At 53.8% G+C, this 26,702-nt stretch overlaps 2 protein-coding genes across 4 annotated transcripts in view; one reads left to right on the top strand and one right to left on the bottom strand.

Annotated features, from left to right (window-relative positions):
- Positions 1-5,637, top strand: part of CHRDL2 (chordin like 2) — a 28,881-nt gene extending 23,244 nt beyond the window's left edge. For both annotated transcript variants that reach the window (XM_061442137.1, XM_061442136.1), the window contains exons 10-11: positions 2,770-2,862; positions 4,556-5,637. In XM_061442137.1, the coding sequence (XP_061298121.1) occupies positions 2,770-2,862; positions 4,556-4,635 (173 nt within the window). In that variant the 3' untranslated portion in view covers positions 4,636-5,637. The remainder of the gene's footprint in view (positions 1-2,769; positions 2,863-4,555) is intronic.
- Positions 5,638-20,765: 15,128 nt separating this feature from the next.
- The window catches only part of POLD3 (DNA polymerase delta 3, accessory subunit), a 31,760-nt gene continuing 25,823 nt past the window's right edge, over positions 20,766-26,702 (bottom strand). For both annotated transcript variants that reach the window (XM_061442131.1, XM_061442132.1), the window contains exons 11-12: positions 26,384-26,465; positions 20,766-21,569 (exon numbers count right to left, since the gene is read on the bottom strand). In XM_061442131.1, the coding sequence (XP_061298115.1) occupies positions 21,367-21,569; positions 26,384-26,465 (285 nt within the window). In that variant the 3' untranslated portion in view covers positions 20,766-21,366. The remainder of the gene's footprint in view (positions 21,570-26,383; positions 26,466-26,702) is intronic.

The following is a 26,702-nucleotide window of genomic DNA, read 5'->3' as shown; positions in this document are numbered from 1 at the left end:
GGCCTTGAACACTGCCAGGGATGGAGCATTCACAACCTCCCTGGGCAACCCATTCCAGTGCCTCAGCACCCTCACAGGGAAGAGCTTCTTCCTTAGATCCAATCTAAACTTCCCCTGTTTCAGTCTGAACCCATCACCCCTTGTCCTGTCACTGCAGTCCCTAATGAAGAGTCCCTCTCCAGCATCCTTGTAGCCCCCTTCACACACTGGAAGCTGCTCTGAGGTCTCCACGCAGCTTCTCTTCTCCAGGCTCAACAGCCCCAATGTTCTCAGCCTGGCTCCATACAGGAGCTGCTCCAGCCCCTGCTCACCCTCATAAGGATCTCCTGCCATAAAGACTCTACAGCCCATCCGATCCCTTCCAGAGCCACAAACCCTTTACCAATGGAAGACTTTTCACAACGTTCATCCTTCTTCCAGCTCGAGCTCCTGCCTTCTCACCCTCACCATTGTGGCTGTGAAGAGTAGGCTCCTTTCCTCTGAGGATGCCATCAGCTCCCACCTCTGTCCTCTTCATCCATGGTTTAAGGCTGAAGTTTTACGTGGTTTAAATTCAGTTTAAGCTGAATTTATTCCCACTCTTCCCTTGACGTTAGAAATTTCGGGTCCTTTGCTCCTCTCTGTAGCTCTGCTCTGGACTCCTCTGTGTCTGTCTTGAAGGGCAGAGCCCAAAACAGGACATCGGCTCTGGCCCAAGGCTGGCTCCTGCTGAGATGAGTCTCATACAGCCATGTGCACCCATGGTCCTGTCTCCAGCACCCGCCAAGGCTTCATCTTGCAGATGATTTAGCAAGTCCTAAGAGCAGTGTCTTGGGTTAGACTTGCTTCATTCCCCAGCCCAGCGTTAAGTAAGTACCATGTTTAAAGTCATCACAGAATCCCAGCCTGGTTTATGTTGGAAGGACCTTAAATCTCCTCCAGCTCCACCCCCTGCCACGGGCAGGGACCCCTTCCACTGGAGCAGCTTGCTCCAAGCCCCTGTGTCCAACCTGGCCTTGAACACTGCCAGGGATGGGGCAGCCACAGCTTCTCTGGGCACCCTGTGCCAGCGCCTCAGCACCCTCCCAGGGAAGAGCTTCTGCCTAAGAGCTCAGCTCAGTCTCCCCTCGGGCAGGTTCAAGCCATTCCCCTTGGCCTGTCCCTACAGGCCCTTGTCCCAAGCCCCTCTCCAGCTTTCCTGCAGCCCCTTTAGGCACTGGAGCTGCTCTCAGGTCTCCCCTTCAGGAGCCTTCTCTTCTCCAGGCTGCCCCAGCCCAGCTCTCTCAGCCTGGCTCCAGAGCAGAGCTGCTCCAGCCCTCATGTTCACTCCGCACACATGGACATCACCTTGTCGTTGGGAACCATTTCTTTGTGGTACCTAGTCTGAATCTTCCCTTTTCCAGCTTCAAACCACCCCTCCTTGTCCTATCACTACAGGGGCATCCCCCATTCCCATCTCCATCCCATCAAGCCTCTTTGGTGCTTGCAGGCACCGTGGGCTATCCTTATCTGCACCTCCCAGTCAGTTCTGGAGCATCAGCTGCATTCATTCCTCCACTGCTCCCAGCTCCTGGCATCTCTCAGAGACAACCAAAGGTCTCCACCAGCTCCCGGAGGGCCCTTGGGTGACTGTGATCGAGGTGGGGTGATGAGAAGATGTTTGTCCCTTGGAGCTCCTGTTTAAAACACCCCCTGGGTTGCTAACGTCCTGGAAAGGGCCCCACCGGCCACGGGGACCACTCGCACCCCCTCCTGCTCCTTGCTAAGGATAGACCAGGAGGATTTATTGAGCCCTTGGGCCTTCCTCGCGTCATCAACGCTTTTATTATCCCCACCCAGCATCTTCTCCTCCTGACTCACTTCAAGGGCTTATTCATAGCTCAAAGAGCCACGTTATTTCTCCTTATGGCTTTGACTTCCTGTATTCATTCCCCCTTGGTCCCTAACATCCCATTTATATGGATTGCTTGCCCCTTGCTTTTCCTTATATATTCCCTATTGTGTAATTCCTGCTGGGAATCAGGGCAAGTCTCTTAACCAAATAAGGGGGGGGGGGGGCACATTGCCTCTCGCATCAGCAGTGGAGCCTGGAGGGATGTGCCAGGAATACCTGCCTGCTTTGTCACGCTTCCCAGGCAACGCTGAGCCTCACGAGCCCTAATCCTGCAGAAAGGTTCTGAGCGACTCCCATTGCTCAGCGCAGGTTCTGCTTCTCCTGGGTCAAACACGTGAGTCGGGCACCTCCGCTAATGGGATGCTGCTGGCACAGGCAGGAAGAGCAACCTCTGCTGAGGGCATTTATGGGGTTTTCCTGTCCTGGAGGAGTTCCAGGGCTGGGGGGCAGAGAGATGGAAAACGCTGGTCCCTGAGGGCATCCAGGAAAGGAAAGCATCCAGGGATGGAGGGGATTACGCAGTGGGGAAGGATGGACAGGGATCCCAGGACTCCATTGGTTTAATCTTTATTTCTCTTATGGGTTTGGGGGCAGATCAAACCTCCTCCAATGGGAGATGCTTTTTGGAGCGACAAAACCATACTGCTCCCACCTGCCCATGGTGTTGCCCCTGCTGTGTTCTGGTGTAATGAGCAGTTGTCAAATGGGATCTCTCCTGCTCTTTGGCCAGCCCTTGATTCACTCCTAAACCCCTACCAGGCTCGGTGGCAGCAGGTCCTGCACCAAAGCAGGATGATGAAGGCAGCATCCCTTTTACACCCCGGGAGGGGACGGAGCAGCAGACATCCAAACCTGTCTGAGCCTTCAAATGTGATTCCCTGTGGTTCCCTCTGCAGGAATCTTTCATCTGATCCAGACCAAGAAGATCAGCAAACAGGAATTCAAGCAGGAAGCACACAACTTCAGACTCATCACCAGGACGAACGAAGGTAGGGAGGCAAAAATCCCATCATCTCCCCACTCGTCCAGCCCCAAACAACCCCGTGTTTCACTGCCCCTTCCACAAAAGGCTTCGTGTATCCCGATGGCGCGGCGTGGGGAGCTGATCCATAGGGAGAAGACTTGTCCAGACACAGCGGGGTTGGAGCTGCCCCTCATCTGCAACACTCCTGCTCAGCAGTCACATTTCCCCTTGATGCTGCTGGAAAGGGCAGCCAGCTTTCTAAAAGTGGATGCAGGCTTGTGAAACCCAAAGGCTTTGTGCCTCCGGAGCGTGTAAACCTGTTGGATTTTATCCCATTTAATCCATCTGGCATCACGGGCAGAGTGGAAGGGGGGGGGGGGAAAGAGGGAATTAAGCAAGGGATTTGAGAGAAATAAACCCTTGAGGTAGTCTGAGAACTCATCCGTAATGTTCTTGGATGGGGAGACGTTCCCGGGAGCAGGAATGCCGGTGCGCATGCCGAGCGTGCCTGCGCGGGGCCAAAGGGCCGGGCGCTTTCCTGCTGCCTGGGCTGGGATCAGCTGCAATGGGTTAGGTCCGGATCGGCCCCGTTCCCATCTTGTCCAGCACCCACAGGGCACGGGGTCGGCCGGGAATGGTGCTGCTGCCCCAGTGCGTTCCAGCACACCCAGTGCCCCCGGGGAGGGAGGGAGCTTTGTTTCCGCCTCCCATCCATTCCAGGCAGCATCTCTTGGCCAAGCAATGGGGGATTTTCAAGTCCCTGCTTCCAGGTCAGGCTTTGGACCCTCGCTGGGATCTCTGGCACGTGTCCCCTTCTTCTCACCTCACCAATAGCCCTGTTGGGAAACCATCCCTCTGCCGCTGCCGCACGTCCTAGGAAAGCACTGCCCAGAGGGTTCCTCACAACAGGACATTAATTCAGCCAGGAAATATTCCCCCCCTTGGGAATGACGGCCCCAGGGCTGCTGGGATTACGAGGGAAGCACCAACCAAGGGGGGAAGCATCTCCAGCTCCCTCCTGCACGCACGGGGATGCTGCTGTTTCGGAGGGAGCAAGGAGAGGGGTTGGGATGCTTTGTGTTGGGTTTTGGGGTGTTTCCCAGCTCCCACCAATGCATTTGCTTTGCATTGCACAGCAGTGAGGCTGTGGAGGGACCTAAGGGGGTTTCTTTAAACAGGGGAAGTTCAGGTTGGAGATAAGGCAGAAGCTCTTCCCTGTGAGGGTGCTGAGGCGCTGGCACAGGGTGCCCAGAGAAGCTGTGGCTGCCCCATCCCTGGCAGTGTTCAAGGCCAGGTTGGACACAGGGGCTTGGAGCAAGCTGCTCTAGTGGAAGGGGTCCCTGCCCGTGGCAGGGGTTGGGAATGGATGAGCTTCAAGGTCCCTTCATCCCAACCCAGCTCCATGATTCTAAGATCTTGCCTTACCATGCAAAGCCCTGCACAAAGAGCCAAGTAGCTTCCAAAGAAAGCATTGGGAATGCCAGTGATTGTGCTGTTAACTGCATTTCAGGAGGTACACAGGGCCCCTCTTGACCCCAAGTACCATTTTAATGGCAATTCTAGGATTACAGGAGCACTGATGAGTTGCTCCGGCCATGGCCACCGTTGTGGGTAGACCTCTCCCCACGTGGTTCTTGGAGGTCCTCCATCGAGGGAGGTGCTGTGCATGGGGTGAATCGGGTTTGCCTGCTCATCAGCGTCCCTCTCCCTTCATCCAGGTCACTGGAACATCTTCCGAGCCCAGACATCAGAGCTGCAGATGACAGAGAGCCCAGAGAAAGACACAAAGAGCTTGTAACGAGAGCAAACTCTACCCTAGCTATCGATTTATGTACACACCCCATACACACATACACCTATATAGGAAGTACAAAGCCTCATTACTCAATAGACTGGCACAGCAGTAAAGGATGCACTAGTGTAAACTACAGAACCTCCAGCCATGGAGCCAAACTGAACCACATGGGATCCCAGCCGTGGAGGTGCCTCTCTCCAACGGGAGAGCACAAGAGGTTGGCCATCACCTCCTGCGACAAAGAGGTTGGAAGTGCAGAGGGAAGAGGAGGAAGGGACAAGGGAGATGTGAGACCTGGAGCGGCACGGAGAGGTGGGATACATCCCTGACACCCGGCGTTCTGAAGAGCATCAGGAGTTAGCAGCAGCCGTGACCACGCTTCTTTCCAACCACCAACATGAAGATGACCTGCAAGGAAAGAAAAACCATCCTTATCCTTTTCCTCGGAGCCCCTGTGACCTGCAAAGGGTTTCCTTGGATAGACAACCCCATAAGGGTACTCCTGGAGGAATCCTGGGTCTTCTCTGCTCCCGCCGGAAGGATTCTTTTCCCTTCTTTGCAGGTCACTTGAAGATGGAGTTTTTGGGAGGACCCACCTGCTGATGGGGTCTGAGACCCCGAGCGCTGCACTAAGGTCGCTACCAAGCGTGTTATTATGCTATATATCTATCTATATCCTACATAATATCTACTGGGCTGTATTCACAGGAGGGGCATCTCCCAAAGGGCGAACAGGACCATTTCTGCAGCGTGGGGAGGAGGGGGTGCAGCAGCATCGCCCTCCCCCTGTCTGGAACCAGCTTTGGGGGATTTTCAGGTTGTTTTGGTACATGTATTTATCTCTGGTTTTATTCTGTTTTGATAAATCTATTTATTTGGAGATCCAGAGCTGTCTGATAAATCTGATTAAAGCGTCTTGATGATTCAGCCTCCTGTGCTGGCTCTCCTTTCTCCATAGGGTCTGTGTCACGAGAGGGGTGAGATCCCCATCCTGGTGGGGTTGGACCCCCATCCTGCTGGGGTCTGATCCCATTGGACTCACCCAGCAAACATCCTCAGGGCTGCAGAGAGCATCCCGGGGATGCTCTGCTCATCATCAGGGGCTCGGCATAGAACCCCAGCGTGGTTTGGGTGGAAGGGACCTTAAAGCTCCTCCAGTTCCAACCCCTCCCACTAGAGCAGGTTGCTCCAAGCCCCTGTGCACGGGTGGTTTGGGCTCTGGGTACCAGAACAGTCAGACCACAGCTCCCAGAAGCTGTGGTCATTGGAGACACTGTGGGGCTGCAAGGTGGGACGGGGAGGTCCCAGCCAGCTCCTGGAGAGAGCATGGGAGCCAGGGAGGCCATTCAGGGTGTAGACGGGCTTCCAGCTGTGGCATCTCCTGACTGACACGACGTAGGGAGCCTCACTTCTCAGGTGGGCACCCCAGGGATGGAACATACATGAGCCTGTTCTGAATGTCCAGCAGGCTCCAAGCCCCTCTTGGGGCAGCTCCGGACACGGTGAGCATCCACTCGCCCTTGAAAATCAATGGTGCCTTCCCAACATGGGGAAACCCAAACCCAACCTGGAAAACCCTCAAATCCATCTTCTAGGACACCCAAAGTGAGCCAAGTCCTCCTGAGGCGCCGCAAAGGCTTTCCATAGCCAACCTCTCCATAGGGATGGCTCAAGCTTCACCCATTCAAACCAGAGGGATGACACGCTCTAGTGGAAGGTGTCCCTGTCCATGGCACCGGGTTGGAACTGGATGAGCTTTAAGGTCCTTTCCAACCCAAACCTCTCTGATTCCATGAAACTCAGCCCTCAAAGCTGGAAGAGGAGCACGTCCAGGGCAGAGCTCTTTGCTATTTGGACACGTGGTCAAACTCTTCTCCTCTGCTCCTTCCAAAGCCACCACGTTCTCATTTGGAGACCCCACCAGGCAGCTCAGAGAGGCCCTTTGAGGTGCACGTTAGCTCCACAGCCCCTTTCCCTGTGTCTAATGGGTCCATGAGGATCAGTTCCCTTGTCGGTGCAGCTGGGAGGCAGAAGGGGGTGTCCAGGCCAAGCGATCCTTCTTACTTCATCTCCAACTGTTTTCAAAGCCCCTGGTCAGACGCCCCAGATGGTGCTAAATGGCCATGAAGAACCTTTAAACACTGGTTTATTGTTGTGCTCCTGGAGTTCGAGAATCCTGATGGGCCTGAACTAATTCATTTCGACCCAAAGAGGAAAGCACTGAATCATGGTCCTTTGGCAGTGCTGCTGAGAAGCAGTCGCAAGCAGTTTCCTTTGGGTTGATCCAGCCTCTACAAACAGGGATCTCCACCAGGAGCTGCCTGCAAGCAATAGGAGAGCAAGGAAACCACCCCAGTGCACCACCGAGGGCGGCACGGGCAGCGCTCCCGCATCCCATGGGGCAGGAGGACCACGGGATGCTCCACCTTGTCCCATCGGTGTGTCCAACCTCCCCTTTGGACCCCCCCGTTTGGGGATGGCCACGTAACACAGGAGGAAAGAGACCTTGGGGCCGTGGTTGTGCTGTGCCAGTCACGTTTCCTCCACCTCCCATCCCTCCTCAGCTCCAGCCCCGTCTCCAAGGATTTACCTGGTTTTCTCATCACCAGAGGCTTTTTCCAGTGTCCAGATTGCCCTGGCTTGCTGGAAAAGCTGTTTTCTATAGAGGCATTGCTCTTGTTTCCCATTTTGGGGGGTGTCAGGGCTTTGACATAGCTGGAGGCAGCGAAAGGCGATCTCATTTCCCCAGCAGCTCGCGTTAAAGCCGCCGGATTAGGTACATCCTGAGCCGCTCCGGCATCCAAAGAGGTGCAGGACCAGGAGAAAAGAGCCATTACAGACATGTTGCTATGTGAGAAGAGACAGGAAATATCAGGAGTGTTTAGTCTGGAGAGGAGACAGGTCCGCGGTGGCACGGGAACAGCCGCAGCGCCAAGCAGCGCCGCGATCCTCTGCTTTCCCCATTGCTCCTCGCTGGAAAAGAAAGGGATGTGCAGAGGAAAGCGGATGCAGGCACAGCGTGAGGGGCTCTGGGGTGCTGCAAGAGCCATTGTTAAGGGAAATCCCATCCCTTTGCGGAGAAATCCCCTTCTTTGGCTGCGGGAAGGTGACACAGGAGCATCCATCCCGGTCCATTGGGAGATGCTTCACGGAGGAGCCAAACCTTCGAAGCACCTCCAGGGCTGTGGGTTTCATGCAGCACTTTGAGAGCAGCACCAAACCTGCTTAATTTCCCTCCTAATTACCCTAATGATGTATGGGCACCTCAAACTGAGCTGCGTAGGTCACCGACACCGGCTCTTCCCTCTTGCCCAGTGGGGAACAAGGCTCCAGTGATCATAACCAAGAGGTGTTGGCTTCCCCTTCCCTCCTGAGCCTGCAGGGAAGGGGGGCTCATGCAGATTAAGGTGAAAGGAGATATTTTGCATGACTGCAAATGCGATGCAATGGAAAACAGCAGGAGCCAAGGAAGTTTGAGTGTGGCTGGCAATTATAGAGACATATAGTGTAGAGAAGTGTTTTGACTAACCTGATAATAGAGCATGAAATAGCATGGCTCTGACGTAAAAAAAGCCCTAAGATCCCGGAGGGAGAGCCAAGATTCCTGGTGGTGACTTGCCATCCGTCCTGGAGCACACAGCCACGGGGTAATTCAGGTTGGAAGGACCCCAGGAGGTGCCTGGTCCAACCTCCAGCTCCAAGCAGGGATAACTTGGACTTACATCGGGTTGTTCAGGTGTGGGTCCAGGCAAGGGCTGAGTTTCTCCAAGGTCCTTCCCTTGGTCCCTGTTCCGGTGTTTGATCAGCCTGAAGGGGAAAACTGTCCTGGTTTGGTGCATCTTCATCTAACCTGGGTCCAGCAATCACTGCCTGCCCAGTACTGGGGACCCAAACAGTGCCCAGATGCTCTGCGCAGAGACCAAAGGTGGCTCGGTGCAGGTTGCAGCAGCCATGGGATACCCGATGCACTTGCACACAAACTGGAGGGACATTCAGCTCCCATAGGAGAGCACCAGGAGATCCAGGTCCTGCAGAAGAAGTGGCAGAAGATGGGGCCCTGCAGAAGCAGTCGCAGCGAGCAGTTCAATCACAGCTTCTCCCTGAGGGGAGAGAAGGGACTGCACTGAGGTGATGCCTGCCCCAAGGCAGGGATGCTGCATTAAACACCCCAGTGTGTTGCTGTTGCCCCATGGAGACAAATCCCTTCCAATTGCATGGATACACCTGCAGTGCCCCCAGGGAGCCCACGGCACAGTGGCTGGAGCAGTGGAGCTCAAAACTGGCTCTGTTTAACCCACGTGCAAACGCTGGTAGAATCACAGAGAGGTTTGGGTTGGAAAGGACCTTAAGAGCATCCAGTTCCAACCCCCTGCCATGGGCAGGGACACCTCACACCAAACCATGGCACCCAAGGCAGATGCTGGTAGAAGCTGGGTGGGTGAATGCAGCGTGCAAAGCCCATCAATGCCCCCTGAGCTCTTGTTGCAGGGCTGGTGTCAGGATCTGGACAGAGCCAGGCTGAGAGAGCTGGGCTGGGGCAGCCTGGAGAAGAGAAGGCTCCTGAAGGGGAGACCTGAGAGCAGCTCCAGTGCCTGAAGGGGCTGCAGGAAAGCTGGAGAGGGGCTTGGGACAAGGGCCTGTAGGGCCAGGCCAAGGGGAATGGCTTGAACCTGCCCGAGGGGAGACTGAGCTGAGCTCTTAGGCAGAAGCTCTTCCCTGGGAGGGTGCTGAGGCGCTGGCACAGGGTGCCCAGAGAAGCTGTGGCTGCCCCATCCCTGGCAGTGTTCAAGGCCAGGTTGGACGCAGGGGCTTGGAGCAAGCTGCTCTAGTGGAAGGGGTCCCTGCCCGTGGCAGGGGTTGGGAATGGAGGAGCTTTAAGCTCCCTTCATCCCAAACCATTCGAGGACCCTCTGAAACCCCCCATAGGACGCCCATCCCTGCACACTCAGCATCACAAGAGATTTAAGGTCCCAGAGCCCCGAGCCAGCTCTGCCCCCACATCAACCCCATCTCCCCGGCTTGGGGTGGGAAGGGGGGGATCCCTGCGGAGGCAAAGGGACACAGGAGGAGGAGCGGGGCGAGGGAGGCGATGCCACCGACCGCGAGCCGTTGGCTCCTGAGCTCTGGCTGCTGATCCAATTAAAAGGGTTAATCCCAGAGAGGCCTCTAAGAGGTGTCCTGTGGGGAGCCGTGGTCATTAGGGCAGGCTCCTGGGGCTGGTGGAGCACTGACACCATTGCAGGGCATCACCCGCAGAAAGCATCCGTGCCCCTCCTCGGCCACACGGCCCCAGGCAGTGCTGGGGCGGTCACCAGCACCCGTGGCCCCTGTGAGTGTCACCAGTGCTCCTTTGGGATGGATTCTGACAGCCCTGGGAGGAGGGAAGGTGTTTGACACTGGTGAGCAGCCAGGGTAAACCAAGGTGCTGGGTCCTGCACTTGGGGCACAACAGCCCCATGGAGCGCTCCAGGCTCCATTGGGGATGGAAAAGGAGCTGGGGGTGCTGATGGATGGAGCTGAACGTGAGCAGCTTGTGCCCAGGGAGCCCCCAGCATCCTGGCCTGGATCAGCACCAGGGCGGCAGCAGGGCCAGGGCAGGGCAATGGAGCTGGAGCAGGGCCTGGAGCCCAAGTGTGATGGGGAAGGGCTGAGGGACCTGGGGGGTTCAGTGTGGAGAAGAGAAGGCTCAGGGGGGACCTGATGGCTGCCTACAGGTGCCTGAGAGGAGGATGGAGCCAGGAGGGGCTGGGCTCTGCTCCCAAGGAACAAGGGATGGGACAAGAGGAACCGGCCTCAAGCTGCACCAGGGCAGGTTTAGATGGAGCTGAGGAACAATTCCTGCCCCAGAGGGTGCTCAGGCATTGGAACAGGCTGCCCAGGGCAGGGCTGCAGGCACCGGCCCTGCAAGGGTTCGCAAACCCACTGAGGTTCCTCCAAACCCCATCAGGCTTCGGGCTCCTGTTCCATGGCAGGAGGATGAGCACTAAATACTGACCCGAACACTGATCCCCTTCCAGGCTGCTTTTAGCACGTCAGGAGAAGTTACCCAGACACCGGTGCGGGCTCCATCTCCTCCTCAGCAGAGAGGGGATCTGGAGCCCACTGACGTAGGCAGAGGAGAGCTCCACATGGTCCTGCCCTCAATGACCTTCCCTGGGAGCCACGAAGCCCCAGTTCCACAAGGGGCAAAGGCTTCCAGGACGTGATGACAGCCGCACCGAGACGGGATGTGCCTGCCAGTGACCCCCACCTGCGCCAAGAGGCTCCCACGGGGAAACTGCAAATCACTCCCCTGGCTTCCCCGCATGGGTGTTGGCGTCTGGAGCTCGATGTGAATCAGCAGAGCCAGCAGAGAAGGTCAGGAGAGAGGTGAAGGCAGGCTGAGAACATTGGGGCTGTTGAGCCTGGGGAAGAGGAGCTGCGTGGGGAGCTCAGAGCAGCTTCCAGTGTGTGAAGGGGGCTGCAAGGATGCTGGGGAGGGACTCTTCATCAGGGATTGGAGTGATAGGACAAGGGGTGATGGGTTCAGACTGAAACAGGGGAAGTTCAGGTTGGAGATAAGGCAGAAGCTCTTCCCTGGGAGGGTGCTGAGGCACTGGCACAGGGTGCCCAGAGAAGCTGTGGCTGCCCCATCCCTGGCAGTGTTCAAGGCCAGGTTGGACACAGGGGCTTGGAGCAAGCTGCTCCAGTGAAAGGGGTCCCTGCTCGTGGCAGGGGTTGGGAATGGATGAGCTTTAAGCTCCCTTCATCCCAAAGCATTCCATGATTCCATGATCCTCACCAACCTCGCGGTCCCCGTTCCCAGTGGGGCTGGTCCCTCCTCCCCAGTGAAGCTCTGCACCCCTGGGAGCAGCCGTGCTCCCCACACCTGGTCTGGGAAGAGGGATAACGTCATCCTCAGCTCCTTGGCACCAACCCCATTGCAAAATAGCATGGAGCAGGCCAGGGCTGAGGCCAGCGGGGGGGGGGGAGCTCATGGGGAGCCCGGAGCCAAGTCTCCCAGCCGGGAATTGGTGGGGAATGCTCAGGCTCTGCTTTCACAGAGCCCGTGGTTTCATTCCCTTTACACCGAGGGGGGAGAGGGAGGAGGCATCTCCTGCAACCAAAAGCCTGGGGTTGGGATGACGGCAACCTCAAACACCTTGGGTTGGGATGGTGGGGGGGGGACATCGGTGGCGTATGGACCCCAGTGTCCCCATGGGATGGACTCAGCAGGACTTGAGGATGCTGGGGAGGGACTCTTCATCAGGGACTATAGAGACAGGACAAGGGGTGATGGGCTCAGACTGAAACAGGGGAAGTTCAGGTTGGAGATAAGGCAGAAGCTCTTCCCTGTGAGGGTGCTGAGGCGCTGGCACAGGGTGCCCAGAGAAGCTGTGGCTGCCCCATCCCTGGCAGTGTTCGAGTCCAGGTTGGACACAGGGCTTTGGAGCAAGCATTCCCCCTTGAAGGAGATGGGGACAGCCAACAGGGATCAGGAACAACCCAACTTCAGCCCCATTCATAAGGGGGATCCAGGGATGTGATACACTGGGATTTTAACAAAGCTTTTGACATCTCCATTAGCATCCTCATGGCCAAAACCGGGGTGATACGGGATAATAGGGACCCCCAAACAGCAGGTATCCCTGGGATAGAAGGATGGGAGCTGGTCAGGATGGCAGAGGTGATGGTGCTGGGCTCCTTTGCAGCTCAGCCACATCCCATCCCACTCACTTTACCCCTGAAGGCCTTTCTGAAGCTGCTGAGCAGCCGGGAACGTGGTGAGTGAGGGCAAAGGGCTGGAGGGATGCGGTGCCTTGGACTTGAATGTGGGATGCAAGGAATGCCAGGAATCCATCATGGCAAGAATAGTCTCATTATTGGAACATTACTATATTCAAATACATGGTTTATGTAGAATATTACAATAGATATAGAATATTTTAAGTATGATTATTTAAAATGTAGGGTGAGGAGGGCCACAAGGAGAAGATATTGGGGTGGTGGGTGAGCAGGACCTGGAGCAGGAGCAGCGATGGAGAAGGATGATGATGGAGAGGTGGAGGAAGAGGAAGGTCAGGTCTGCTCTTGGATTAACAGGCCAGAATCCCTCAAGACCCCAGTTCAGCAGGACACGGGTGAGCAGGGGCTGTGGTGGTTGTGTGATGGTGCCCTGTGCTGGGGGCTGTCACTGGGGTTGCGTGAAGGGTGAAGCCACCAAACCCATGGCAATAACTCCCCAAACCCTAAACGAGCCCCCTGGCACCCACAACACAGAGTTACAGAATGGCTTGGGTTGGAAGGGACCTTAAAGCTCATCCAATTCCAACCCCCCTAACATGGTGGTGAAGATCTCATTCCCTCGGATGAGATGCTGTGTCCCAGCTCCATCACACCCAGCAGGGTCAGCATCCCGTTTCAGCCCCCATCCTCTGCAGGGTGAGGCTGGGAGCATTGGTGGTTGTTTCACTGCTGGAGTTAATCCCATCCCCGTGAGTTAATTCCTGGTACCTTGGGCCCTGGCACAAGACAGGCACCACACGGCACCCATCCAGGTCCTCTGCAACACCATGCCCATGGCAGAGGATGAGGAGGAGCTCTATCGGCAATGGGTGTTGTGTCCCCTCCTTGAGGGTGGCTTGGCAGGGGACATGGCCTGGGGACCATGGGGTGGCCATGGGGGACCACGGCTGGGATGAGAAGGGTGTAAGGCTGAGATCCTGGATTTGGGAGGCCAGGTCTAGCCATTAATGCCTATGTGCGAGGCTCGTGGGGTGTTTCAAAGGCCAGGGATGGGCCTTGGTGTGGGGATGTGCAGAGCCGCAGAGACACAGTCTGTGCCCCACAAGGGACCTGGGAAGAGCATGGATGTCCCTGTGGTGCTTGGAACCTCACATCCAGTCCCCACCCCACCAGACTGGGGGTACGAGCATCCCTGTCACTGCCACACAATGGTCCATCACCAGCTGGGCTCTGAGCTTCACCCTCCCCACCCTCAACCATCCCATCTGGCTGCAGGGCAAGGGTGACACCCTAATGCCACCACCCCCCCCCCCGCCCCCCCCCATAGCCACCCCATGGCTGTGGGGCTGCTCGGGGTCCTCCCCAGCATCCTGCACCCCCTCTCGCAGCAAGGCCGGTAGCCGGGAAGCCGCGCTGGGACCAGGAGCCTGTTTCATACAGGGACTATCATAACATTGAAGCTCATAAAGCACTTAGAGAGGGGTTTGCACTGCGGGGGGGTGAGCAGGGGGCTGAGGGGTGGGGGGTGTCGTGCATCTCAATGCTGCTCTATTTAGAAGGGAGAGTTTAATGGGAGGGGGTTGGTTTTATGGCACTGGATTCGTTCCACCTGGGCTCAGGACCACATTCCCCGTGCGCCGAGCGGAGCGTAACCGGATCCCATTGAAAGCGGCTGCCAGGAGAGGGCCTGGCTGGGGAACACAAAGCGGCTTTGAGAGCGGCCGAGCCCGGGCCCAGCGCCAGGCGGCGGCGGCGGAGCGGAGGAGCAGGGGGTGCTGCAGGATGGGCACCACGGTGATGGGCACGGGGCGATGGGGCTGAGCGTGCTCCTCATGGTGGGGTGAAGGGAAGGGAACGGGGGTGTGGGGATGCTGGGGTAGGTGTATAGGGAGCATGGGGCAAAGGGATATGTGTGGGTGCAAGGATGCATGGATAAGGTGGCGTCAAGGCTATGCAGGGAACACGGGATAAGGTGACAACCAGGGGTATGCAGTGACCATAGGACAAAGTGACATCTATGTGTGTGCAGGGATCACGGGATAAGGTGACAACAAGGGGTATGCAGTGACCACAGGACAAAGTGACATCTATGTGTGTGCAGGGATCACGGGATAAGGTGATGCACATGTGTGTGTCATGAGCATGGGGTACAGTGACATCTATGTGTGTGCAGGGATCATGGGATAAGGTGATGCACATGTGTGTGTCATGAGCACGGGGTACAGTGACATCTATGTGTGTGCAGGGATCACGGGATAAGGTGACAACAAGGGGTATGCAGTGACCACAGGACAAAGTGACATCTATGTGTGTGCAGGGATCATGGGATAAGGTGATGCACATGTGTGTGTCATGAGCATGGGGTACAGTGACATCTATGTGTGTGCAGGGATCACGGGATAAGGTGACAACCAGGGGTATGCAGTGACCATAGGACAAAGTGACATCTATGTGTGTGCAGGGATCATGGGATAAGGTGATGCACATGTGTGTGTCATGAGCATGGGGTACAGTGACATCTATGTGTGTGCAGGGATCATGGGATAAGGTGATGCACATGTGTGTGTCATGAGCATGGGGTACAGTGACATCTATGTGTGTGCAGGGACCCCTGGGACAAGGTGATACCTGTGTGTATGTAGGGACCATGGGGACAAAGTGACATCTATGTGTGTGCAGGGATCCTTAGGATAAGGTGACACCTATGGGCACATGTTGGCACTGGGGATGAAGTGACACCTATGGGTGTGCAGGGATCACGGGACAAGGTGGTATTCATGTGTATATGGTGACCCTAGGGACAAGATGACATGTGTGTGTATGCAGTGACCATAAAGACAAGGTGAGATCCGTGTGTGTGCAGGGACCCTTTGACAAGGTAATGCCATGGGTGTGCATGGGACAAGGCGACACCCATAGGCATGTGTTGACCATGGGGACAAAGTGACATCTGTGTGTGTGTAGGGATCAAGGGGAAGGGGACGTCCATGTGCATCTAGTGACCTCGATTGACCCTATGGGACAAGGTGATGTCCATGTGAGCACAGGGACCCTCTGACAAGTGATGGTCAGGTAGATGTGGTAACCCTGGGCATAAGGTGATGTCCATAAGTGTGCAGGGAGCCTCAGGATAAGGTGACACCTGCACGTATGTGTTGACTGTGAGGATGGAGTGACATCTATGTGTGTGCAGGGATCACGGGACAAGGTGATGTCTGTGCTCATGAGTGACCCCAGGGACCAGATGATGTCTGTGTATATGCAGGGACCCAGGGACAAGATGACATCTGTGTGTACACCGACCCCATAATCTTCCCTTTGTCAGGTTCAAGCCATTCCCCTTGGCCTGGCCCTACAGGCCCTTGTCCCAAGCCCCTCTCCAGCTTTCCTGCAGCTCCTTCAGGCACTGGAGCTGCTCTCAGGTCTCCCCTTCAGGAGCCTTCTCTTCTCCAGGCTCACCCAGCCCAGCTCTCTCAGCCTGGCTCCAGAGCAGAGCTGCTCCAGCCCTTGCAGCATCGCTGTGGCCTTGCTCCAGCAGCTCCATGTCCCTCTTGTGCTGTTGCCCCAGACACAGGACTGCAGGGCAGGGGGTCTCACATGTACATTGTGACCACGGGCTGGGTGATCCCCATGCACCAGCAGTGTCACAGGGGTGACACCCCTGCCTCCAGGCATGGGGTGACATCCACACCCAGGCTGAAAGGCTGCCCTGTGTGCGCCGCGCGTCCCGGGCCACCCGCGCCGTCACTTCCCAGTCCCTCCAAGTCCAGCCTGCTCTTTCCCAAACAAGCAGTGGTTGTGTCTGGGGTTTAACAGAGCATCCTCCAGCCAGTGCTGGTGGAGAACCTCAGGAAACCTTCGAAACAGCCTGGACGGGAGTAGTGAAGAGAGCAAAAAACCCCACCACGCTCCCTGCCAAGGAAAACACTTACCTAGCGAAGCATGAGTAATAAGTGCACTTCTTACGCTGTGCAGATAGAGCTGCTCCTGAGAGCACCACGTAAGGCCCCGTGTGAAAGGTGGACGGCCTCTCCGTTGGGTTTTCCCCTTCTTCTCACTCCCAAGACACACGCGTGTTGTCCCCAGCGCCCGCGTTGCAGGAGCCTGTTTACGGAGCCGGCTTCCTTCCCTGCAGGACGACATGGAAAGGGAATGGAAAAACAGGAGCTGCTCCTCCGCGAGACTTTCTATTTTGGAAAGGTTAAAAATAATCCCTTACAGACACCAGCCCAGGAAGCTCTCGGGGTGAAGGGACGGGGAGGGATGTGAGGAGTAAACAAGCACCGGGCTGTGGCGGGCGGCGCGGGAGCCGCTGCTCCGGGATGGGGATGATGGGGATCGCCGTGAGCCACGGAGGTGGCCACAAGGAGATGGGGGGTTGTGTAACAGGGCTGCTAATAGGGATGCTGAGCATGGGGTTTGCACTGAGGTGGATGCTCAGCACCAAGGGAGGATGTTCAGCACCGAGGTGGATGCTTAGCACCAAGGGATGTTCAGCACTGAGGTGGATGCTCAGCACCAAGGGATGTACAACTCCAAAGTAGATGCTCAGCACCAAGGGTGGGTGATGCTCGGCCCTGAGGAAGGGTGCTCAGCACCCAGAGGGAGATGTTCAGACCTGAGGGGCCCTGGGTGCTCAGTATCCAGGCACAATGGCTTATCACCCTCCGCATCGTGGTCCTGGTACCCTCTAGTCATGGTGAGTGGGATGCGATGCTTGCCTATTGCATCCTCATCCACCATGAGATGAGGATGAGGAAAAAACACCTCCAAACTCCCACTGATGCTTCTTCTCTTTGCATTTTGCAGTGTCTCTCTTCTCTCCACCAACTTTGAAGGCCCTGGTGATGCTCTCTGGCCTCTACTAGTGACTGCATTCTTGTACTCATCCCTTAGCCCCACCTGAGCGCCATTTACTGTGGTTTCGTGCTGTAGGCATCTAACATGCCACATCACCACCCAACAGAGTGGGGACTTCAGTGGGCAGCCCACAGTGAAGAGCCCCACCTTGAAGAACACCACATTGGGGCTTAAATATTACTGCCATGGCTTTGCAGTTTAATTTCCTGACTTGTGGATGCCGGATGGGACCCCTCAAGGTCTCTGGTCCAAGCCCCAAAGCAGGGTCAGCTTTGATGTGAGATCCAGCTCTCAACTCAGAGCAGAAGCTCAGGGCTCCTACAGGTACTGCTGGCTTCCAAACCAGCGGCTTTTGGGATGCTCCAGGCAGCTTCCAGGCACCAAAACCCCTCCTTTGAGCCCTTCAGATGCGGTTTAAGATGGAAAACCTCTGAAAAGAATCAAACCGTGAATGAAGACTTGGAATTCATGCACAGTTCCTGATGGGACATGGGCTGAAGCCATCAAATAATGGCACCAGCAACCCAGATGCTGAGAAGTCAGCATCTCTGGTGCCTTGCAGCACCAGGACATGAACATAGGCAGAATCACTCATAATTTGCCTTAGAAGAGTCAAAGACAGCTGGGTGATGAACTTGACCCTGTCAGATAATAGCTCCCATAGGGATCTCAGCACCCATGGCAGCAGATATGAACCAAAGCAGATCCCAGTGTGGCCGGGGGTGCTCCAAATCCCTACCAGCAGCACCCACACCTTGTATTGAGCACCTTAGGGTGCTGCAGCCCATTCCCCGCAGCCAGGGAGAAGCAAGACGCTGACGCAGGGCCCTGGCAAGCACCCGCTCTGCTCTCCACCAGCCTCACGGAGCCGAGTTTTGCTTCCTTATAAGGCCCTGCTTGCTCCATGATTCCCAACTGGAATCTGCAGCCGAGCTGGCATTGCCTGTTTAGAGAGCAAAACAATTCCCTGCACCACCAGGACACCCTCCTGCCCAGCCCAGCCCTGCTGCTCACCGTCCGTTACCCTAGGCCAGCACCCAGCAGCGCTTCCTCGCACCCTTCCTCTGTTTTAGGCTGGCTGAATCCAGAGTGGGAAAGGCAGAGGGATTTTTCCCAAGCAGGCTCTGTCCTGGGGGAAGGAGGGTTATAAATCAGCTCAAGGGACACGGATGTTTCATCCCTAGGAGCAGCATTTCCAGCCCCTTCTCAGGGCACACACACGAGTGCTGGTTCAGAGGCACCGTGTCTGATGGGAGCCTGGTGCATCAATAGTTGTATCCAACGGTGCAACTTCAGCTTCTCATCCCACCTGGAAAACAAGGGTAAAGCTTCCTCTGTTTGAAAGTAAGAGCAAACACCACTATAAAATGACCAATCATCCTCTCCCAAACATGAGGCATTGCTCTTCTGAGGTCTAAAACTGGTTGGAAGGGGGATGCAGAGGGAAAAGAAGAAATCCTAAAGGATTTCTGTAGCTCCAGGATGAGATTTTGGACCCTGAGCACCATAAATACCAAATCTTGAGCTTACTGTGAGGCAGAAGACATGCTCTTTATCTGAAAGCCTTGCCTGGCTCTGAGCTGCTCTGATATTTCACCCTCACGAGCCACAGTGAGAAGGAACCTTCTCCCTTTAACCAGCCCCGTTCCTTGCTCCCATGCAATGCCTGGAGATGCTCCAGCCTCACCAAGGGGGCAACCAGGGACCTGAGGCCCCCCTGGGGCTGGCAGCCCATGAAGTGCAGGAGCAGGGAGTATGAGATCATGATTTTGGGCAGTCTGAAGCTCTCCTATGCCCTGCTTCTTCAGACATTAAGTCATTTTCCTGAGGAAGTCGCCTATGACGTTGAGCTGGTTATAGAGGGAGGTGGGGTGGAGCAGCGAGCTCCAGCTAGACCCTGGTAGAGGTGAGGTGCAAGAGCACTGGGACACCACGTCCTGCCAACATCTGCCATGGGAATGAGACAAAAAGGGTCCAAATTCAACACAGACCCTGGCATTTTGAGGTATTCTCACCCGTATTTCAGATGCCGTAAACCAGTTTAATGCTTCCAGCCCTGCCTTTGATGGAAGAACATTGCATCCACTCCACCAGTGACATTGTTCCATGCAGACAAATGTCACAGCAACCCTTGGAAATCAGAGTGAAGAATTAATGGACAGTTAACAAACAGCAAGAACAAAAGAAAAATGTCTTTAATGGGTTTGTTATTACTTTTCAAAATACACCCTCAATTCCAGCAAAAAAAAAAAAAACAGGAACACTGCAGCAGTGTGGTTAACAGTTAAATTCCCTTCATAAAAGGCAGAACAAGGTGGCTCATTCTTTCCACATGGACCTCTGCTGCTCACGTCACTCCAACCTGGAGAGCTGACTTCGGCTGACACACCTTGAGAGCATGAAACCTCTTTCAGCTTGTGCAGCAGGCTCTGGGTTTGGATGGCTGGGAGTACCGTGTCATTTGTGGCTTCCCCTCATCTTCCCAGCCTTTTTTCCTACACATCTCCAATTCAGAAGGTCCAGAATTTAAGTTCTTAATGCTTCTGAGGAGTTACATGGGGAGGGGATTGAGGTTGCCCTCAAACAGCCCTGTCAAGCAGGGATCCACATGTCAAGCAGCTGAAACCCCACAGTCTGGACACACATGGGCACACAGAGACACTGCTGCTTGTAGGTGTTTGAAGGAGATCCTCTCACGTGCCCTGATGGCCCAGGGTGATGTGACTTCCACCAAGGTAACTGTTGGTCACTATTAGGAGTGTGTGCTTTCAAATTCAGAGTCACCAACCTGATCTCCTGGTCAGAGTGACTGTAAACAGCTCTTCCTGGCCAAACGCTGGATTTCAGTGGGGTGCCTCAAGACATTCCTTCCTTGGTGACACTCTTCAGGCTTTAGGTAGCTTTCTGCTAACCACAAACTCTTTATAAACCAGGATGTACATACATGCCCATACACATGTTGGAAACAACCACTGATGACATCAGTCACCTATGTGGGGTCCTCAAAGGCCCAGGTTCAGAAATGCTCAGCACCCATGTCTGGAAAGCCTGCTATTTCTATGGATCTACCAAATTTAGCACCAGAAAGCATCCAAACTGGCACCTCATTTCTGATTCAGGGGCCTGCAGTGCTTTATTCATCTCCAGTAACTGGTTCCTCAGCACCATTTGCTGTGACACACTTCCCTCAGCAGGCGGAGGATGAGATGCCCTAGGAAACAACTCTCCTGGTGTCTAGATTATGCCTGGAAAAACACAGTTCAGACAACCCAAACCCCACAAAACCCAGAAGCAGGAATTCTTCACGGACAACACACCTGAGCGGTGTTATCAGCAGTGCCCTCTGATCACCCTTCCCTTTGACTCCTTAACTTCCAAGGTTAAGGATACAGTTGCTTTCCTAATAACAGCAAAGCCTTCCCCCAAATTACTCCGGAGCCAGTTGGGTGGGAAGCCTCAGAGATGTTTTTGCAGACACAGAGCACCAACAGTGTCCCGGGTCTATAATTAGGCATCTGAGCAGTTTACAGAGGATGCGTTCAAGGAAGAAAAGAGTAAGAGAGTTTTATATGGGCTGCTTTGTCCAAAAAAAGATTATGAAAGGCAGAGCAAAAACTATTTACCAGTCTTTAGGGGAAAATCAAGTTCATTTCATTCAGTTAAAGCTGAAGCAGATGTTCAGTATTTGTGGGTATGTCTCAAGACCGGTTACGTTACAGCTTCGAACCAATGTGACCATTTACATCAATCGGGAGAACTGGGGGTGTAAAAAAGAAGGGGGAAAAGAATGCCACAACTCAACTCTTTGTTTTGCTCCACTGTGGAAGAGGCCTCAGCACCAAGCAGGTAAAAGGCCATTATTAAAAAAGCATAAGATTTTAATGGGATAAATGGGGAGTCTTTCAAGAGTTCCTCTAGATTTTGCTTCTAACTGGTGCTTCCCACACTCAGTAAAGAGGATTCAAGTTACTGCAGTGAGGAATTACACTTTTCTCTGATACAAAATCTAGTCCAGAGGGCTTACTTACACAGTAAGCAAGATATCTTACGTAAGTGAAGATTGCATGTCGTCCTCGTCCCCTGCAGCAGCTTGCAGAACGCTGCACAAGAAGAGCAACGGTCCCAAGAGGACCAGGAGAAAGACCCAGTTCATTTCTTCTGGAAAAAGCCCATGATGGAGACCTGCTTGCTGGCTCTGCTGGCAGCAGCCACCCCTTTCTTCACGTTCTTCCTTTCTTCTTTTGGTTCTTTCTTCAGAGGCAGCACAGGCTGTTTGGGTGCAGCGGGTGGCTTGGTCTTGAAGTCATCGTCGCTATCTGTGCAGGATTCGCTCTCATAAACCTTCTCAGTCACTGGTTAAGAGAGAAGAAGAACAGATGATGGTGGTTAAGCCTCTGTACCAGAGAGCAGAGACCTCCCTGCTGCAGGGGAGGAAATGAGCCTTTCTGGAAGTGAGCATTTGGGGCTCAAGGAGAATGTGTCAGATACAGGAATTCAGTGCGTTGCTCAAGGTCACGCAGGAGATCCAGATGACTGGATGGGCTTTGCATGCACTGACTCAAACCGCTTCCCCTCTTTCTTCAGTGTAAGATGGCAGGTTAATGACTCAGGAGCTTTAATCACAGAACATGCAATGGTCTGGATTAGAAAGAACCTTGAAGCTCCTCCAGTTCCAACCCCTGCCACGGGCAGGGACCCCTTCCATAGAGCAGCTTGCTTCAAGCCCCTGTGTCCAACCTGGCTTTGAACACTGCCAGGGATGGGGCAGCCACAGCTTCTCTGGGCACCCTGTGCCAGCGCCTCAGCACCCTCCCAGGGAAGAGCTTCTGCCTAAGAGCTCAGCTCAGTCTCCCCTCGGGCAGGTTCAAGCCATTCCCCTTGGCCTGGCCCTACAGGCCCTTGTCCCAAGCCCCTCTCTGGGTTTCCTGCAGCCCCTTTAGGCACTGGAGCTGCTCTAAGGTCTCCCCTTAAGGAGCCTTCTCTTTTCAAGTGTCAGCCAGCTCTTTCCAAATGGCTTGATGTCACCACACACATATATGCCACATGCAGGCCTTCAAGAGCAGCAGCCCAAGGCTCCCTACTGGGAAGGGCCCTCAGGAGAACAGTTCCCTTTCCAAATCTATTCAAGTGTTGCCCTCTTCTTAGAAGCAAGGCCCAACTCTACTGAAGACCATCAACTGACAAGCAGCCATCAGAAAGTGATGAATCTGAAGGTGAGCAGAATTGCAGATGATGGAATGTCTATTTTATAGTTAAAAAGCACCATTCCGAGTTGGTCTGATTTCCACAGGGACCACAACAATCAGATTGCCCTAAAGTCCAGATGAGACAACCCAAAGAGAGGCCCAGAATTCCCTCACCAGCACCTCAGATGGTCAGGGAAGCTTGAAGCAAACATAGATAAAGCAGTACAAAACCTTGGGGGCAGTTGCTTTCTAGAAAGGTGGGCACCCAGAAAGAAATCCCTTAAAAACCCCAATAAATCCAAACCCATGAGTGAAATCAAGGGCTCTGAAGGGGATTGCCAGCTCACCGCTGTCAGCATCCAGGGATGGAAAGCTAAGGGATATAAAGCAAGGCTCACGGATATTAAAGTGGAGTCAGCTCTGCTGATGAAAGCCATGGTTAGACACTAGTAAATGTTGTTGTATCAGCTTTCCCAGCAGTGCTCTGGGATTCCTCTAGCAAACCATTTTTCTTTAGCAACTCTATTTCTTTAAACAGATGTCCCAACTTCCCTTCTTCTGGGAATCTGGCTTTCACTTGTATTAATGCATCAAATCAAAGTAGGTTTTCTACGTAACCAGAGACTGGGAAAAGGAATGGTATGAAGCCCTGCACGGCAGTGCTAGCAGATGCTTAAACAGGGACTGGAAACCCAAACTAACCCCTCTTCAGAGGCAAGGGGGTTTCAGTGAGCAGCTTTAACTGCACTGGCCACTACTGAGCTTTATAAAGTTATCAGGCTGTCACCCCTGTCAGTAATCACTGCTAAGTCCAAATGCGTGCACTGAATCCCCTCCAATTGCAAGATAACACAGTTTAGATCAACTTTCTTTCACTGCTCTCTCAGCTGAAGTCCAACTCTGTATCTGCAGCAGATACGGGCATGCAGACAGATATTGATGCTCAGCTCAGAGCCAGACTCACTAAATCAGTGGTAACTCAAACTACACGAGTTCTTAACTTAAACTGGTGCCATAAGACAGATTTACCTACAATATACATAGATACATATTTCAATTTACAAGTCCATGGAGCTGCTTCTGGATTGTAGGACCTCAATTTTCTTGCTTTTTAAATGTAGATGCTGCCTTTCAGCTGTTACATTCAGCTCTGGGGGCAGCAATACAAAAGGCATGTGGAGCTATCGGAACAAGCTCAGAGGAGGCCATGGAGATGCTACGAGGGCTGGAGCAGCTCTGCTCTGGAGCCAGGCTGAGAGAGCTGGGCTGGGGCAGCCTGGAGAAGAGAAGGCTCCTGAAGGGGAGACCTGAGAGCAGCTCCAGTGCCTGAAGGGGCTGCAGGAAAGCTGGAGAGGGGCTTGGGACAAGGGCCTGTAGGGCCAGGCCAAGGGGAATGGCTTTAACCTGCCAGAGGGGAGACTGAGCTGAGCTCTTAGGCAGAAGCTCTTCCCTGTGAGGGTGCTGAGGCGCTGGCACAGGGTGCCCAGAGAAGCTGTGGCTGCCCCATCCCTGGCAGTGTTCAAGGGCAGGTTGGACACAGGGGCTTGGAGCAAGCTGCTCCAGTGGAAGGGGTCCCTGCCCATGGCAGGGGTTGGAACTGGAGGAGCTTTAAGGTCCCTTCCAACCCAAACCATTCTGTGATTCTATCCTTTCTAGTTTTAGGAAGTGCAAGGTAGAAAATGCAGCAGCTTAACTCTCAGCAGTTCCCCTTTGCTATATACTAAGGGCAGACATTCGACTGATAAGAGTCCCACTTGGTACAAGTCCTGTTCTTAACCCCACAGATACTTTAATTGCTCAATTCCCCTCAGGGCTAATCCCTAAGTTAGTTTTGCTTTTTGACACCAATTCCTTGCTATTGCAGATGTTGTGAAAATGAGCTCTTAAAATCATGGAGAAATTTCAAGTACAGCCTAATCCTAACGCTAGGATTTAACATCTCTTAAAACCTAGTCCTTGTTTAGGAAGACAACAGGGAGAGGGGGGAAAGAACCCCCTATATTGCAAAGAATAACAACAATTTACTTTAACCTGAGAGATCTGCGAGGTATTTACCCTTCCAATGATTAGACCTGTGCATGGAAAGGGTGGGAAAGGGAGGGGAGGAGAGAAACTGGACAAGAACCAGACAGCAAGTTCTGTGCAAGAGACTGGTAGGGATTTAGTATGGAAAGCAGCCCCTCTTCCTTACCCATTTCCTCAGTTTCCCAGCTCCATCCACCCCCTCTATCCCAGAGGATCTGTCTCCCAAAGCACACCAGGGGCTTGCATTTCCCTTCTCAGATAATGGTAGTAGATAGGACTGTAAAACTAAAGGCCTGGATTTCACAAGAGGCTATTAAATAACTTGGGAATGAGAAGAAGGGAAAGGCAGGCGATATTCCCAGCACTGGTATGTTTGTGAAAGGCTGGAAAGAAAGAGAAGAGCACTCCTTGCTGGAAGCTGAACCCGGAACATTCATTCCTGCAAGCCCTGGATGCAGAGCTCGATCAACTCCACTCCTCACATAATGCTTTCTATTTTCCTTCCAAGTGTTTTAATGGCTCTATCTGGGGTGGGAGAGCAAAACACCCCATAACACAACCAGCCAAGGCACTCAATAGCTTTGTGCAAGGCCAATTCTTGGACACAACTCCAGGATTTGAGATTTCACTTACCAACATAGTGTTTCTTTAAAGGAGACACACAAAGTTAATGGGAAACAGAAGATACAACTACACAGATAGGTGCAAACAGACACAAGCTGACTCACGGCCAGGCAGCTCCAAACCTGGGCCAAGCAAGTCTGTGCCTTTCTATGCTCATGCACAATGACAAACCTGTGTGACAGCAACAGATCTTCTCCTAGGACTGGCTGAGCTCCCCTGACATCAGCAAGGCTGGAGAACATGAAGCATCCCATACGATTCAGCTGACAAAACCACATTCCACCTTCTTAACGTTTTTTAGCCTTTAAATAATAGACTTTGAACTCCTGCAGCTCTGCTTCAGTGTCAGGACACAGAGGAGGAAAGCGCAGGGGTGATGCACAGCTTTCCCCTGCTCACAGGAGGAAGCAGGGTCCAGTGGGGCTGGAATTCAAAGCCTTTGGCTCTCAGTACTTATGTAGAGGGTCTCTCCCCTCCTGAAAGCAGAGCTGTCCTTATCAGAAACAGAAACCCTCTTGAGGATTTAAGCTCCAACTTATTCCTTATCTGGGATACTTAACGTTTATATTAACATATAACCAAGGCCTGCTGCACAGCTTTGGATGCATCCCCAAATGAAGAGAATAAAACCAAACATAAAACCCACCCCACTCCCCCCAAAATACTCAAAATCATCAAACCAAACTGATAACAGCCAAAATCTACCCCAAAACTTGGACCACTCTCTGCATCACCTTTAACAGCTTGTAGCTTTGGAGAGCAAATGAAGGAGGTGCTTATGGTGGCAGGAGGGAAGGGAGAAGTGAAAGAAAAACTGTGAATCATGGAATGGTTTGGGTTGGAAAGGACCTTAAAGCTCCTCCAGCTCCATCCCCTGCCACGGCCAGGGACCCCTTCCACTGGAGCAGCTTGCTGCAAGCCCCTGTGTCCAACCTGGCCTTGAACACAGAGCACCAGCTCCGTGGCCTCCTCTGGCCTCACTCCAGCAGCTCCACGTCCCTCTTGTGCTGCTGCCCCAGAGCTGGATCAGGACTGCGGGGGGGGTCTCCCCAGAGCGCAGCAGAGGGGGAGAATCTCCTCTCTCCACTGCTGCTCACACTCTTTTTGACATATGCTTTTGGTAATCAACGAGTCAGGATTCAGCTCCAGCTCCATAACTCCCTGTGCAGGCCTTCACCAAAAGGGCAGTTATCTCGATCTTGCAGCATGAGGTTGAAGTGGAACAGCAAAGTGATTTTGTGAACCTCTTTCTGAGCCTGGGAGAGGCTGGCCTTTAAACACCTTCAGCACATCTTCAGTATAGTTCCACTGTGGTGTAGAAGAGAGCTTACCCATGCAGCCTTCTTCATCATCAATGAACATCTTGGATTTCAGCACACGCTTCCGTTTCCTCTTCCTCCCTCCAGCTGAAACCTGAGGGACATTGAGGTATTGTGAGATACCAAGAGTTAAATCCCCATGCACAGATCAGAAAAAGCTTCACCCCTGGGTGTGCAATATGGTGCCCCTCATGAAGCTGACCATGATCTGAGAACTAAACCTGTCTCTTCCCTGGATATCCCAGTCTCACTTTTGATGATGCCACAACTCCCTCCATCCCACCAGGACAAATGTCAGAGAGAAAACACAAATGAAATGAGACCTTAAACC

This window comes from Pezoporus flaviventris, unplaced genomic scaffold (genome assembly GCF_033815535.1).
Source record: "Pezoporus flaviventris isolate CSIRO_AGI_PZ_B2104156 unplaced genomic scaffold, CSIRO_AGI_Pfla_v1 ptg000215l, whole genome shotgun sequence".
Classification (NCBI taxonomy): Eukaryota; Metazoa; Chordata; class Aves; order Psittaciformes; family Psittacidae; genus Pezoporus; species Pezoporus flaviventris.
This window is presented reverse-complemented; position numbering and strand designations above follow the sequence as displayed.